At 37.0% G+C, this 14,687-nt stretch overlaps 1 protein-coding gene across 1 annotated transcript in view; it reads right to left on the minus strand.

The window, feature by feature from the left end:
• Positions 1–14,687, minus strand: part of LOC119416292 (FERM domain-containing protein 5) — a 74,434-nt gene that overhangs the window by 11,105 nt on the left and 48,642 nt on the right. Inside the window, exons 2-6 of the mRNA XM_037683518.1 lie at positions 9,223–9,327; positions 6,551–6,593; positions 5,461–5,539; positions 1,516–1,613; positions 667–790 (exon numbers count right to left, since the gene is read on the minus strand). Of these exons, the coding sequence (XP_037539446.1) occupies positions 667–790; positions 1,516–1,613; positions 5,461–5,539; positions 6,551–6,593; positions 9,223–9,327 (449 nt within the window). The remainder of the gene's footprint in view (positions 1–666; positions 791–1,515; positions 1,614–5,460; positions 5,540–6,550; positions 6,594–9,222; positions 9,328–14,687) is intronic.

Consider the following 14,687-nt stretch of genomic DNA (forward strand, 5'->3'; position numbering starts at 1 on the left):
TATAAACAGCACCTTTCATATTGGTGAGTTATTTTGATGGAATGACCATGTCCAAGCTTCAACTTCATCGCTAATATCGTCCGATACCAACACCATGCTGATAATATCGTGCATCCCTATATTCCATGCAGTGGTTAATGAGATATTTTACTAAAAGACAACCAGGGTTGACTCAAACAGTTGATACTAAAATTTTAAACAAACATCTTGCACTATCTGTCAGCCCAAAACATATCTGTTGGGAATCAGTCTCAGCTACTACCACACCTAATGTCTGGTGACTATTTGTCAAACTGACTGAGTTATAGTAGTTTTTGTGATTTTTAAAGGTCAGTTGGCTGTAGCAGCCATGTAGAGTCGGTTTGACTCCAAAATCGAACCAGCTGTAGACGTTTAACCAATATTTACTTTCTGCAAGTTGCCTTACAATTTGTCCAGTGGTTTGTTAGATATAAGAACAAGCTACAATTAGATGAGATGTCAGTGGAGTGAAGAGGTAAAGTTTATATCTTAGCTTAGAAAACTAAAGTCTATAGTATAGTCTATTACATAAATGTCAGGGACAGTCCAGAGGTTTTTTTTGGGGGGGTGGGGGGGGTGGGGTGGAGTGCAGGATCTGCAGGTATATGAAACTGACATCAGCTGGATGTGTCCTTTTTCTCTTACATCAGCTCCGTTTTGTGTATCTCGGCAATCCGGCGCTCCAGCTTCTCCGAATGTTTGGGAAAGAACTGGAACTTGGAGCTGTAACCTTCTGGGTGCTTCCCAGGGTCGTAATCGCCAATCTCAGCTACAGGAAGAACCGTCGGAAAAGGAAAAACAATTAGCTGCCGAACATATTCACACACACGAGAGAGGCCTGCCTACACACTGCCAGGATGTGTTCCTTCATGCAGTCCCTCAGATGACCCTGATGCTGATTTCTCTCTGCAAGGAGAAGCTGAAGAGGCGGCCCATCTTTAATTTATCAGCACCTCCTCCAGAGGACGAGCCTCCTCTTCTGTGCGTCTGTGTGTGTGTGTGGTGAGAGACAACAGACAACCTAATGAAACCATACACCTAGACCTTACATACCTTGCATCCAGAATTGTGTTTGAGCAGCCTTAATGCAATTTATATTACAGTAGAGATTAATTTATGTTTAATCTGAACCAGATAAGTCTAACCATATAAACACAATATAATACATGATATATGATACTTATACATCATATAAACTTATATATTTAACCATATACATATCTATAACCACAACATCAATAAGTTACTAACAAAACAAGTAAGAAAAGCCCATTCCAACCAAGAATTTATATAAACATATCTGCTCCTGCATCATTTAAATGTGATTTACACAAACTCAAAAAAAAAAAAAAAAAAAAATCCACAGAAAATCTTTTAGCTGGGCTGACAGCATTTATTAGCTCAGAGACCTACTATGGACTATAATAAGACCGGGACTGAGAGCAGTGAGAAGCAGAGATGTACAAGTCATTTCCATCTGTCTCTTCTAGTTACCTTGAAGGATGTAGGCAGCCAGCATGGCTGCATCCGAGGTTTTACACAGGAGACGCCCGTGGTAGAGGTCCCTCTTGAGTTGCAGGAAGACCAGATAGCTACAGAGGATGTAATGATGTTAAAATATCCTTTCATGCAGATATGCCTCTAAATGAAAGCACAAGGAGAACACAAAGCACTGCAACAAACTGAAATCATCTCAAATGCTCACATTCCCTTTGGGTGGTTTGGATGTTTTCTTTTGATTTAGCTGGAATGAGGGTTTTGTTTTGGACAGAGGGTCGTAGAAAAGCCCTGCAAGAAAAGCTCTTTGCTCCAGTTTCCAGTTTCAGATTCAGCCACTGAGCTTCTGAAGCATGGCCTTTAATGGAGACATTTATAGCAGCAAAGATGATGGTAATGACAGTGGTGCTGACTGTAATTTCTTTCCTATCATTAAGCAAGCTAAGAGTTATGAACCCTACAGTGTAACAACTGAACATATAGACATGCTGTACTGTGAAATGTTGACTTTTAGTTTAATTAAAATTTATTTTATGTGTTTTCTTTTATATAAGGCTGTTTTAATTTGCTTTTCAGACCTTTATTATGCAATGTGAATGCTGTTGGGCTTTATTGATTGTACAGCACTTTGGCTCTGTGGTTGCTTAAAGTGTTTTAGAAATAAAGCTTGTGGTAAGGTAAGGTAAGGTAAGGTAAGGCATGACATGATGTTATGATATGATATGATATGATATGATATGATATGATACGATACGGTACAGTACGGTACGATACGATGCGATGCCATGCCATGCCATGCGGGGCATGATATGATATATGATATGTTATGGTATGATATGGGTATGGTGTGGTATAGTATGGTATGATATGATGTGATATGATATGATACGATATGATATGGTATGATATGGTATGGCATGGTATGGCATGGTATGATATGATATATGATATGGTATGATATGATATATGATATGGTATGATATGTGTAACCCGCAATTAGACAAGGACTTTGTGGGCCCACTTCCTGTGTTGCCCCAAACTCTGCTAACTTATTTAAAGCCCCGCCTCCAGCGTGCAGTTCTGAACATCTTCACCTGTTTCCACTGTGATTGTGGCTTGCTGCTGGCGTCTTCCACCCAAACTGGTCCAAATCTTTGAACTTACTGATTTGATTGCCTGGTGAGTTGTTATGAGATAGCAGTATTGCTTTTATATGTGAAACTTCTGCTCGATTGCTCATTAGAGCATTGTTTTATTAGAATTGTTGGCGTTGGTTACCAGGGATGTCAACTGGATTCTGTCACAGCTGATTGTGGTTAAGTACGCCCCACTCTCTCTTGAAAAGGTACCTTGTTGCTGATTTTGTGCATGTTCTGGCACGTTTGTATTGATGCTGAAGAAATGAAGTTTAAAATGAAATTAATCAGAACAGAATGTAGCTACACTTAAGTTGATATTGCGCAGTATATTTATTTATTTTCTTTCTCTCACTCTGCTTGAGTATTTGACAATTAAGTTATTTTATTTTTCTTTATTTTTGAAGTGCACTTTGACTTTAACTTTGACTTTAACTTTGACTTTAACCTTGACTTTAACTTTAAATTGATAATCTTAAATTGAATAGCTTCAAATATGATTGATGCTCATTTTTGTTTTACTTTATTTAAATTATGGTTAATTTAACCTTGATTATTGAGATGTTCGATCATGTCAAATTATTAGGAATCTATGCATAAACCAATGCCTAAATTTAATTATTTCATTTGTATGTTGTACATGATTGTTTTTGATAAAATACTTAATGGGTTCTTCTGACCTTTTAGGTTGTTTTTTTTTTTCTCCCTCTTGTTGGATCAGATCCTCATCCGGATCTGAAGATGGCGAGCTAGGAAAAATGACAATGGACTTTATGATTTTGGAATTAATTTATTCTGAATCAATGATCTCGTCTCATCATACTGTTGTTATTGTTTGTTTTTATTCAAATCACTCAATATATATACACCAAAACTAAGAACACTGCCTCCTGTTTTCATTCACACCCAGGCTCCTTAAAAGGACAATCTTCTGATGCTGCTTTTGTAGCCACAGTTAGCTGCCTAGCCCATAACTGTTACATACAGTATGCTATGTTATGGTATGATATGATATATGATATGATATTGGTATGGTACGGTATGGTATGGTATGGTATAGTATGGAATCTGGATCCGTGTTTTGAACCTGTATGCTCCACACTGGTTTGTCGTCATTATCCGCATCGTATTTATGTCTATATTTCTAATTTACTTCATTTTGTATTTTGCTTTGTGTGTCACCTGTTGTTCTGTCTGTACAGCACTTTGGTTGGCCTTGTCGCTGTTTTAAGTGCTCTATAAATAAAATGGTATGGAATGGTATGGTATGGTAAGGTTTGGTATGGTATTGAATGGTAAAGTATGGTATGGTATGATATGTTATGGTATGGTATGGTAAGGTATAGGTAAAGTATGGTATGGTATATGTAATGGTATGGTACGATATGTTATGGTATGGCATATTTCATATCTTAGATCGTATTACTGTTTTTCTTTTACATTTTATAATTTTGTTGAATGTAACTGGGACCCTGTGTACACAATTTAGTTCCGCCACATGTACCAAATGTGTATGGCAAATAAGGAAACTCTGACTTTCTGACTCTGGCAAGGCATGGTATGTTATGTTTGGTATGGTAAAATTGTAAGAAAGTCTGTTTCTGTAGAAGCAAAAGAGAAAAATTGAGAATGACTCAAAATCGTTGTACAGTGTTGTACATTCTTCTCCCAACAGCATGCACAAACAGCCTCAGCTCTCACAACAGAATGATACATTATAAATGTGACAAAGAAATTATTTATATATTATAATAATTGCAGTATGTTAATGACTGTTTTTACATTATTTAAATCAAATATGAGCTAACACACACACATACACATCATTAATCGTCACTCTCAGTACCTAATAATTCGGTTCCTAAATGTCAGAAAATGCTTGTGTTTTCTCATCAATGAGAGGTAAAGCCATTTGATGTAAAACAGGCCTACCTGTCTATATTTTTGTGTTTGTTTAGCATCCAACTCCCCTCTCAGAGTGTGCAGTGCGGCCTGAACGAATCCTGCAGGCAGCTGAATATTTATCCTCTCCCACCCTCCGTGCTCTGACCTCTCCACTGTCATAATCATGTATCACTTTGTCCTCCTTCCTCCCACTCCTTCTTTGCCTTCACACTTTCAATCAGCCCTCCTTGCCCCTTCCATCTCCATCATCCACTCGGCTTCATTATATACACTCTGCGTGTGGCGAACCTGCATCTCATTACACCTCAAACACAGAGTGGGCTCCTCTTCTTCCAGTCAGTAATAAAAGCATAACATTCACCTAGCTGGAGACTTGCAGCATTATCTGATGGGAAAATAAACTCGCTACTTTCACCAATTTCTGCTATAAAACTTCCAAAGAAATTATTGACATAACTCTATTGTGAAAGAGTCACTGTGTAGAAAAAGTGTATTCATTAGTGTCTAAAAAAACATGCACAATGGTGCTTTTATTGCTTTATCTATTATCTTATAGAGGTTCTAGGAAAGGCTTTAGGCGATCCTCACTGCCCCACAGCACCTCTTAAAAGCTGTGTTCTGTGTCAAATTTATTATAATGCTTTAGAGTCAAGTACTCATTTTAATTATGAAACAGCCATAAATAATGTTTCAGACAGGAGCCTGTTTGCTCTGTCTGAATGTTTCACTGTTCTGTGGTTAAAAAGCAAAAGAATAAAAAACAACAAAAGGCTGGTTTTGAAGGTTTGTCAAATGATGCAAGACTCTCTAATGAAGTCTCTTTGTTGATCCTGAAAACTGAAGAAAATGTAAATTATAGCTGTGGAAGCGATGAATGGAATAAGAAGGCCTTTTCACATACCGAGTGATTTCCTCTTTGAGAGAAGCAGGATCGGGAGGGTAGAACTTGACTCTCAGACACATGGTGAACGGAGGCTGAGCTACAAGAGAAAACAGTAATGAGGAGAGGGGCAGGAACCCTGTGATTTCATCAGAACAGATCTAACAGAAAACAGCAGAACCAAGATGAATTTACATCACTGCCTGACTGTGTGACATCAAGAGAGCAGAGCTGCTGCTTATATCAAAGTTTCTGACGTGTGGCTCTCTTTTTAAATATCAACATGAAGCTCAAGAGGAAGAGTCGATCACACGCTCTTCATGCAGACACGCTACTGAAAAGTTTAACTTAATCTAAGCAGGGTTTAGGTTTATGAAATATCTGCAGTGACTGTACTTTTTGTTTTTCTCTCAGACCTTCGAATGCCTGCAGAAACCAATCTGCTCACAGATTCTGCCCTGTTGCTCTCCCTGTGCCACTCGTGCAACAAGAGGCCAAAACCCACCCACCTGACTGCCACTGTGATGTCTGTTTTATGCCAGTCCTGAGGTCCAGAGCGGCCAGTATAAAGAATGTGAGAAGGGCGATAAAGCTCCGATGCTCAGAAACTATGCTGTCTACATCATTTTTTTAGTAATTTATTAAGGGACACATATTACATGTTAATATTCTACACTTTAAAGGACAAAACAGATAAATTATACAACTATCTGCAAGCACAAAAAGTAGCAGTATCAGCTAGTTGTAGAACTTTCAGCCTGAAGCACTTGCTGCAGGCATGGAATGCAAAACTGATGATAATTTAAAAAATTATAAAATTGTGCTCACATGAAAGATTTTTGAGCAACCCTCTTTACTCCCAACCAATCTGGACTAGCCACCAGCCAGTTAGAATCAAACTCTACTGGGTGTTAACAAAAGCTATCTACAACAAGTAAGATATTGTTTGTTCATAATCTTTCCACAGAGCCCCTCTTCAAAAAAAATTTAACTAAACTTTTAATAGTTTTCAATAACTCAACTCTACTTTACATAGGACTGACTAAATTATAATCATCTCATACATCTAAATCACTCTCATTTAAATAGATAATTATTAAGAGACACTCACATTTCAGCTGCTTCGCAATAGATTTGGTGAACTCCAACCAGTGCTGCATGAGAAAGAACACGCAAATGTGAAAACATTAATTTCACAAACCACAGCAGAAAATCCACACATCATCTGATTAAGCCAACACTTTCACTCTCAGTTCCCATGATGTTTAGCTGTTACTACTGACAGTTTTCTGGAGAAACCTGTTCATTCCACACATGGTGTCATAGCAGTGCTGATTGTGTGGCGTGAAATGTTAAAACATCAAACAGAGCCTCTCTGTCGGGTTTTCTTTAACAAAACCCACTTTTTCAGTTTTATTGTGATTTTCTTCTCTGAGATATTAGTTGTTCTGCATTTTTCTACCAGTTTGTCTCTTTTCTAGCCACAGAAACAATCACCAAAATAGCCCTAAGTGACAGCACTGAAACTGCAACATCAGCAACATCTGGATCTCATCTGCAAAACCACAACATTTTCCTTCAGAAAACAGGCAGAACAGCTACAATGATGTACGTTGAACAGAATCTCATTATTTGACAGCATCATATTTGTATTCTTTTGGTGAGTTTTTGAAAACTTTGTTTTTATGTAGAAGATGGACTAAACATGTCAGTAAAAGTATTTAACAAACAGGTTCTACTTTTGAAACCCGCTGTCTAATTATTGTAATTGCAAGTTATTAAAGCAATAGTTCAGATCTTTAGAAGTGGGGTTATGTGCAAAAGTTATGGACAACTGATAACGTCTTTGAGCCTTAGTTTAGAGAGCAAAGGAGATACATTTTGACTGGATTAACAGGTTAATGGCTTGACTGGTGCCAAAATAAAGTGGTTCTTAAAACAAGACAAATCTTTAAAAAAATCCATCCATCCAACCATTATCTTTTACCCGCTTCTTCCTTTTTGAGTCACAGGGGGTCACTGGTGCCCATGTCCAGCCATCACTGTGCAAGGGGTGGGATACATCCTGGACAGGTCTCCGGTCCATCACAGGGACACATAGAGACAAACAACCATTCACTCTCTCACTCACAGCTAGTGACAATTTAGAGTTACCAATCAGTCTAACATGCATGTTTTTGGTCTGTGGGAGGAAACTGGAGTACCCGGAGAAAACCCACGCATGCACGGAGAGAACATGCAAACTCCACCCAGAAAGGCCCCTGGACCGGGATTTGAACCAGCAGCCTTCTCGCAGCTCTACCAGTTGTGCCACCGTGCTGCCCATCTTAAAAATAAATAAATAAAAGATTGAGACTGTAGAGGTTTAAGCAAATGCTATTTTCTAAACCTTTACCTAGACATCAATTTCACATTAGAAGGTTATAAATTCAAGCAGAGGTCTGAGGTTCTTTGCAAGTGTAAACTGGCAGCAGCAGCTCGCTTTTAACAAAAACACTTTAATATTTCTGCTGGAATAACGTAGTGCTTGAATGAACCACTATAAAACTTTCGAGACAAGATTTTATAAGACGGCAGTACAGTAGTCCCTTGCTACTTTGCAGTTCGTTTTCATGGACTCGCTCGATCACGGTTTTTCAGAGGAGAATTGGACACGACACACAATTGGCTGATTGATGGATGAGCCGCACAATCTGTATGGAATTTTTTTATTTAAAATAAATTACTTTAAATGATTTAGCACCTGCTGCATCTTTGTGCAGTCTACAACTGCAGGAGAAAGCTCCTGCAGCTGATCAGCTGATCTCTGTGCAGAGGGAAGAAGTGGGCGTGGCAGAGTGCAGCCGATGCAGAGAGCTGAAATCATGACATCCTATTTATATACTTACTACTTGCACTACTATTCCTACTTGGCGGTTTTTCACTTATCACGTGGTTTCAGGGTACGGATCCTCCGCAATAAACGAGTGAACTGTAATCAGCTTTGGTCATAAAGTCACTCTGGCAAACGGTTAGCTTGTTAATCCGGATAAAATTTAACTCTTGTCTCCAAAATGAGGGCATTCAAAGAGATCTCATCAACTGGTAAGATATTGTTTGTTCTTAACCTTTTCACAGAACCCCACTTCAAAAGATTTGAGCTGTCCCTTTAAGTGACTTGAACACACATCATCATTCCTAAATTTGGGCTAAAGATTTGCTAAACTGGACTCTTCACTGAGTCTAATGATATTCTCATAACGCCTTGCTGTTGTGAGAAAAAAAATATATAACAAACCCCAGTTTTCTAGGTAAAAGCCCAACCACTGACTTCAAATTGTTGTCACAGCTGGTGAAAAACTGACATTTTATGCCTTTTATTGTTTCAGCGTGAAACAAAAGCTTTGAAGGCTGCTCCATTCATGAAAACTGCCTTTGTGTTCTCATTTGGCACATTCTCATTCATTAAAAGCTTAGAACATCTTTCACTGGACAAAAAATCAACAAATGCATCAAAGGCACAATGATTTATCAGTATTTTTAATGTACATCTAAAATATAATTTACATTGCCGGTAAAAAAAATAAAACCAGTTATTGTTAGGCTGAAAGCTGCTCTATACAATTTGTCTGCATTTTAACAAAACATCACAGGGGCTTAAAACACAATGCACTGCTGCAGCAGATTTTCATTGTTTGTGACTGAAAACGTTAACATTAATTCATATTTTAAAAATATTAATAGGAAAGAAAATGAGTAAAGTGCTCATATACACACCATGTTCACACAAACACTCACTCTTACCCGCTGCTTGTCTGGGTCCACATATCTGATGCCAAAATAGTCTTTTTCTAGTAAGTTCAGGTGGTGGCAGATGAGGTCAAACAGATATTGTCCCTTTGCATCCCGCTGCATATAAAAAGAGGAGAAGAAGAAAATTCAACGACTCTGCCAACAGTAATTAATCATCAATGTGTCTGATCGACAGGGTCAATAAATTTATATATTAATGGTGTTTCCTTTTGAAACTCTTAACACCAGATATTTGAGGCTTTTTCTACTACAAATACCATATTTCTTGGACTATAAGATGCACGGGATTATAAGGTGCAATAAGCGAAACAAAACAGTCAGATAAGTCAAATTTTATTCAACTCATTCACAATAACTCTCAACATTGTTCAGTTGTATCACATAAAATCAGTTTGAGGTCAGTAAGCACAACCAGAATTAATAAGGTGCACCAGATTATAAGGCTCACTGTCAATTTTTGGGTAAATTAAGTATTTTACGTGTGCCTTATAGTCTGAAAAATACGGTACACAGCCAGAGCCATCTGAAGTGTTTGAAATATACCCAGGTATGCAGCTACAAGAAGCAAAAATAAAATAAAAAAAGGTTTAAAAGTGTATCACTGGTGTGGTAATATGACAAACTCTGAATTTTAAGTCAACCTTCACTTTAATCCTTGCACACTGGATCAGATTTTTTTTTAAACAGCCATCAAACATGCTTGTATAGACCTCATCGGTTGCCAGGTAAATAAAATGCAGCAGCTGCTACAAGCAGCTCACCGTAGCCTAGTATTTTATAGCAAAAATGCTCTATGTGATTTTAAACACACAGATTCTTCTAAGGCTTGTTTGTTATATTATTTTGTAAATTAAACAATTATAGATATGTTTGTTTTGTTCTGTTTTATTGTCCAAAAGAAAGTAAAAACTGGTGCAGTATATCCACCATCATTTGCAACATTTTAAACTGGGTAATTCTAACGCTGCAGCAGAACACAGAAGATGACCACAGGGATTACCAGACTCAACCAACTTTACTAAAAAGCAGCAAATAAAGAGGTCAAAGTGTCAAATTGTAAGATTAAAGTAATATTGCAAACATTTTAAAGAGCGCTTGTAATAAACAAATAACAACAACTATCACAGATGGATGTTTTCTTTGTAACTTTTCTTCTTCTTTTTTTGTGGCTTTTTTAAATTGCTCAAAGTGCTTCTATTTTTCACCACGAGTTGTTTAAAACTAAAACACATGTAAAGAGTTTATGCAAAAACAAGTTTTAATTTATTGATTCTTCTGTCATAGATGTATAATTGTCTTGATTTATTAATTAAAGAGTTTAATAAGCCTCCCTGGATTATCTTCTCGCTCTGTGCTGGTTTGATCCAGCAGCTGAATCCTGGACAGCGCTCTCCTTCCTGCTGTCGCTCATTCTGCAGATAACAGGCACTTAATTAGGACAAAGGTCTGTCAATACTGCAGTGCTGTTAAACCACCCTGACGATTTGTGACCAAAGGCTGACTGGAGCTCTGCGACTCGAGGGGGTGGCTGACCTTTTCTGTAGCGAGACCAAGGGGCATCGTGGGTGCACACCACTGTCACTTCAAGATTAATACTCGGCTGTAAAACCCCAAACCAAGCTGACGTGCTTGATAACTAACAGGACCTACAACTGTGGCGGCCCACAATCACTGGGTGTGCAGGTGCATGTAGGATTCTGTGTTTCAGAAACAACCCATACATTTAAAATGTTTAAGCAAGTTTCAAATCATGTTTTTTTTTATTATACTGCAGTAATCCTTGCTGGGAAACTCACACTTCCAACAGTATTTTGTTTTACAGTAAATTTCAAAAATTTCAATGAATTAAGAGATAAAAATGGAACTATATATTGTTTCCCTATAGACTATCCAAGCTTATGTTTAAACAATTCTGATGAATCAAGCCTATTTTTATACAAGTTTATTATCCGTTCGTTATGTAACGTACAGTATAATCCACACACGAAACATTATTTTTGAGCAAAATGTAAATTTCCTCTTGATTTTATCAGTAAACATCACTTAGCAGTGAGAGCAGTATAAACCTAAATGTGTTTCAAACAGTTGTGCAGGAGAGAACACGCTGAATCAGAAACAACATCTGGTCTTTTGTTGGAAAAAACGGCAAGTTTATTACTAATCAACAGCACTCCCATCAGCCCCTCTTTCTCTTGGCCGTGCTGCCTGCACTGCACCACCCCCACCACCCTGTCTAATTACAAAGTTAAGTGATTGCAGGAGACAAAGGATGTCCTGAAATGAAAAAAATGAAGACTGTTGGAGTCTAGATGGAACAAAACAACACATTTAGTTGGATTTTCATGTTTGGATTATGTTATTTTCAAATTTATTAAATTTAATTAAATGTTGCCTCAAAGTAAACAACAAAGGAGCAAATGGTCGTTTTTCTTATTTTATGTACGTTTTCATATTTCCCGTTTGTTGATGATGCTTTTATGCAAAATAAATAAATGATCTGATTGAAAAGTATCATCACTATTTATTTAATCAAGTGTTCTTCTAAAAACACTCTTTCGTTGTTGAGCTCAATGGTAAAACCTTTTCTACTAATTTATAAGGATTTTCAATTTTATTTATGTTTTAATTGTAGTTTTTATTAAATCATTTATAGATATTTTTTAGAATCCAATTATTATAATATTTTTAAGTTTTTTTTATTAATAATAAAATCTATATTAACAGCAACAAAAAACACATGTAATATAGTTTTTTTTTTAAGTCTGAACATTTTAAAACAAATGTTGTTGGCACCCACTCAGGTGTAAATATCATTTCCTCTACTGATAAATGAATGCTGAGATTCATCAATGATTATGCAGCTTCAGACATAACTCAAAATTAGCCATACTAAATGTTTTCTAACATTCAAAGTTCAAAATGGATACGTTTCTTTGGAAGAATCATTAAAAAAAGTCTCCATGTCACCACAGGAGCTCAGAACATGAATAAAACATCGTTTCACTTTATAGTGAGAGGAGAGGAAACACGATGCCGGTGACTGTGACGGTGTGCATGGGCCCAGTTCTACTGTGGAGCTAAAGGTACCTTAAGCCTCGAGGCAATTTATTTAGTTTCTTGAACAGATTTCTTTCATTTGTCCCAAGAGACAGACTGACATGTCAAACTGAGTCAGGATCCTGATGGAGCTGCTGGGATTTGAAAATCTCTACATGGCTTTTTCAGAAGGGACAAGAAGCAAAAGAGCACAAAAAATAAAAATTAATTCACTCCAACTTTATGCATTTGTATAACAAAGTTAGGTGTAAGACATACCTCTCTGTACTGCAATATACCCTTTCACACACATATATTCAATTAAATTCTGTTACGTACTTTAAAGCAGGCATCTAGAAACCAGGAGAGAAAATGGCGCTCTACAACTAATGTTGAAGAATTTTATTTAACTTGGAAAGATAGTCTGCTAACATATAAAAAAGCTCTCCCTAAAGCTAGAACTTTATATTACTCATCTTTAATAGAGGAGAATAAAAACAACCCTGGGTTTCTGTTTAGTACTATTGCTAGACTAATTAAAAGTCCCATTTCTGTTGAACCATGTATCCCTACAACTATAAGTAGTGATGACTTCATGAGATTCTTTATAAATAAAATGATTTCAATTAGAGAGAAAATTCAAACCATCCTTCCTTCTACTATCTCTAGTCCCCTGTCAAATGAGGCAACTTTAAAAATTTTACAAGAGCCTGATTTATGTTTGGACAGTTTTGTCCTGTTGAGCTCTCCGAATTATCAAAAATAATAACCTCATCCAAACCATCCACATGCCTGCTAGATCCCATCCCAACCAGACTGTTTAAAGAGGTATTTCCCCTAATTAATGTCCACATTTTGGATCTACTTAATTTGTCTTTAATGGATGGTTATGTACCACAGCGCTTTAAGGTTGCTGTAATTAAACCTTTACTTAAGAAGTCTGACCTTGATTCAGAAATTCTGGCCAACTATAGACCTATATCTAATCTAACTTTCATCTCAAAAATTCTAGAGAAAATAGTTGCAGGTCAATTGCATGAACATCTACAAAGAAATAATCAGTTTGAAGAGTTTCAGTCAGGGTTTAGAGCTTATCATAGCACAGAAACAGCACTAGTAAAAGTAAATAATGCTATTCTCATGGCCTCAGACAATGGATACTGGTCCTGTTAGACCTCAGTGCTGCATTTGATACAGTTTATCACAATATTTTACTACAGAGGCTTGAATATGATGTTGGAATTACAGGAGTAGCTCTAAAATAGTTTAAATCATATCTAGCTGATAGATTCCAGTTTGTAAATGTAAATAATAAATCTTCTTCATACACCAAAGTTAGTCATGGAGTTCCTCAGGGCTCAGTGCTTGGGCCAATACTCTTTACTTTATATATGCTTCCATTAGGTAAAATTATTAAACAGCACGGGATACATTTTCATTGTTATGCTGATGACACACAATTATATTTGTCCATGAAACCCAATGAATCCAATCAGCTACTTAGACTACAAGCATGTCTTAAAGACATAAAAACCTGGATGACCCTTAATTTTCTCCATTTGAACTCAGACAAGACTGAGGTTTTGGTTTTTGGACCTGAGCACCTTAGAAAGAATTTTTCAGTCTTTCTCCCTTCTTGGATGACATTAATCTGTCCTCTAGCTCTAATGTTAAAAATCTTGGTGTTATTTTTGATCAGGACATGTCTTTTATCCCCCACATTAAAAACGTTACTAGAACTGCCTTCTTCCATCTGCGTAATATCACTAAAATTAGAAACATCTTATCTAAAAATGATGCAGAAAAACTGGTCCATGCATTTGTCATGTCTAGACTGGACTATTGCAATGGTTTATTATCTGGATGTCCAAATACTTCTTTAAAACGTCTTCAGTTGATCCAAAATGCTGCTGCCAGAGTCTTAACTGGAGTTAGTGGGAGAGATCATATTTCTCCAGTTTTCGCTTCTCTCCATTGGCTCCCTGTCAAATTCAGAATAGAATTCAAAATCTTACTTCTAACCTACAAAGCTCTCAACAACCTAGCTCCATCTTATATTACAGATCTTATTGTTCCATATTTTTCTAACAGAGCACTTCGCTCTCAGACTGCAGGTTTACTTGTGGTTCCTAGAATTTACAAAAACAGAACGGGAGGCAGAGCTTTCAGTTATCAGGCTCCTCTCATGTGGAACCAACTTCCAATCTCTGTCTGTGAGGCTGACACATTATCCAGTTTTAAAACTAGGCTTAAGACTTTCCTTTTTGCTAAATCCTATAGTTAGGGTCAGCTTGGGTTTCCTGAGCTGTCCCTTAGTTATGCTGCTATAGGCTTAGACTGCTGGAGGACAAACTGACCACACTTTTCACTCTGCTACTGTCTTTACTTACTCTGCTCAACCTGTTTTGTATTTGTAATTA

This window comes from Nematolebias whitei, chromosome 10, assembly GCF_014905685.2.
Source record: "Nematolebias whitei isolate Nwh7 chromosome 10, NemWhi1, whole genome shotgun sequence".
NCBI lineage: Eukaryota > Metazoa > Chordata > Actinopteri > Cyprinodontiformes > Rivulidae > Nematolebias > Nematolebias whitei.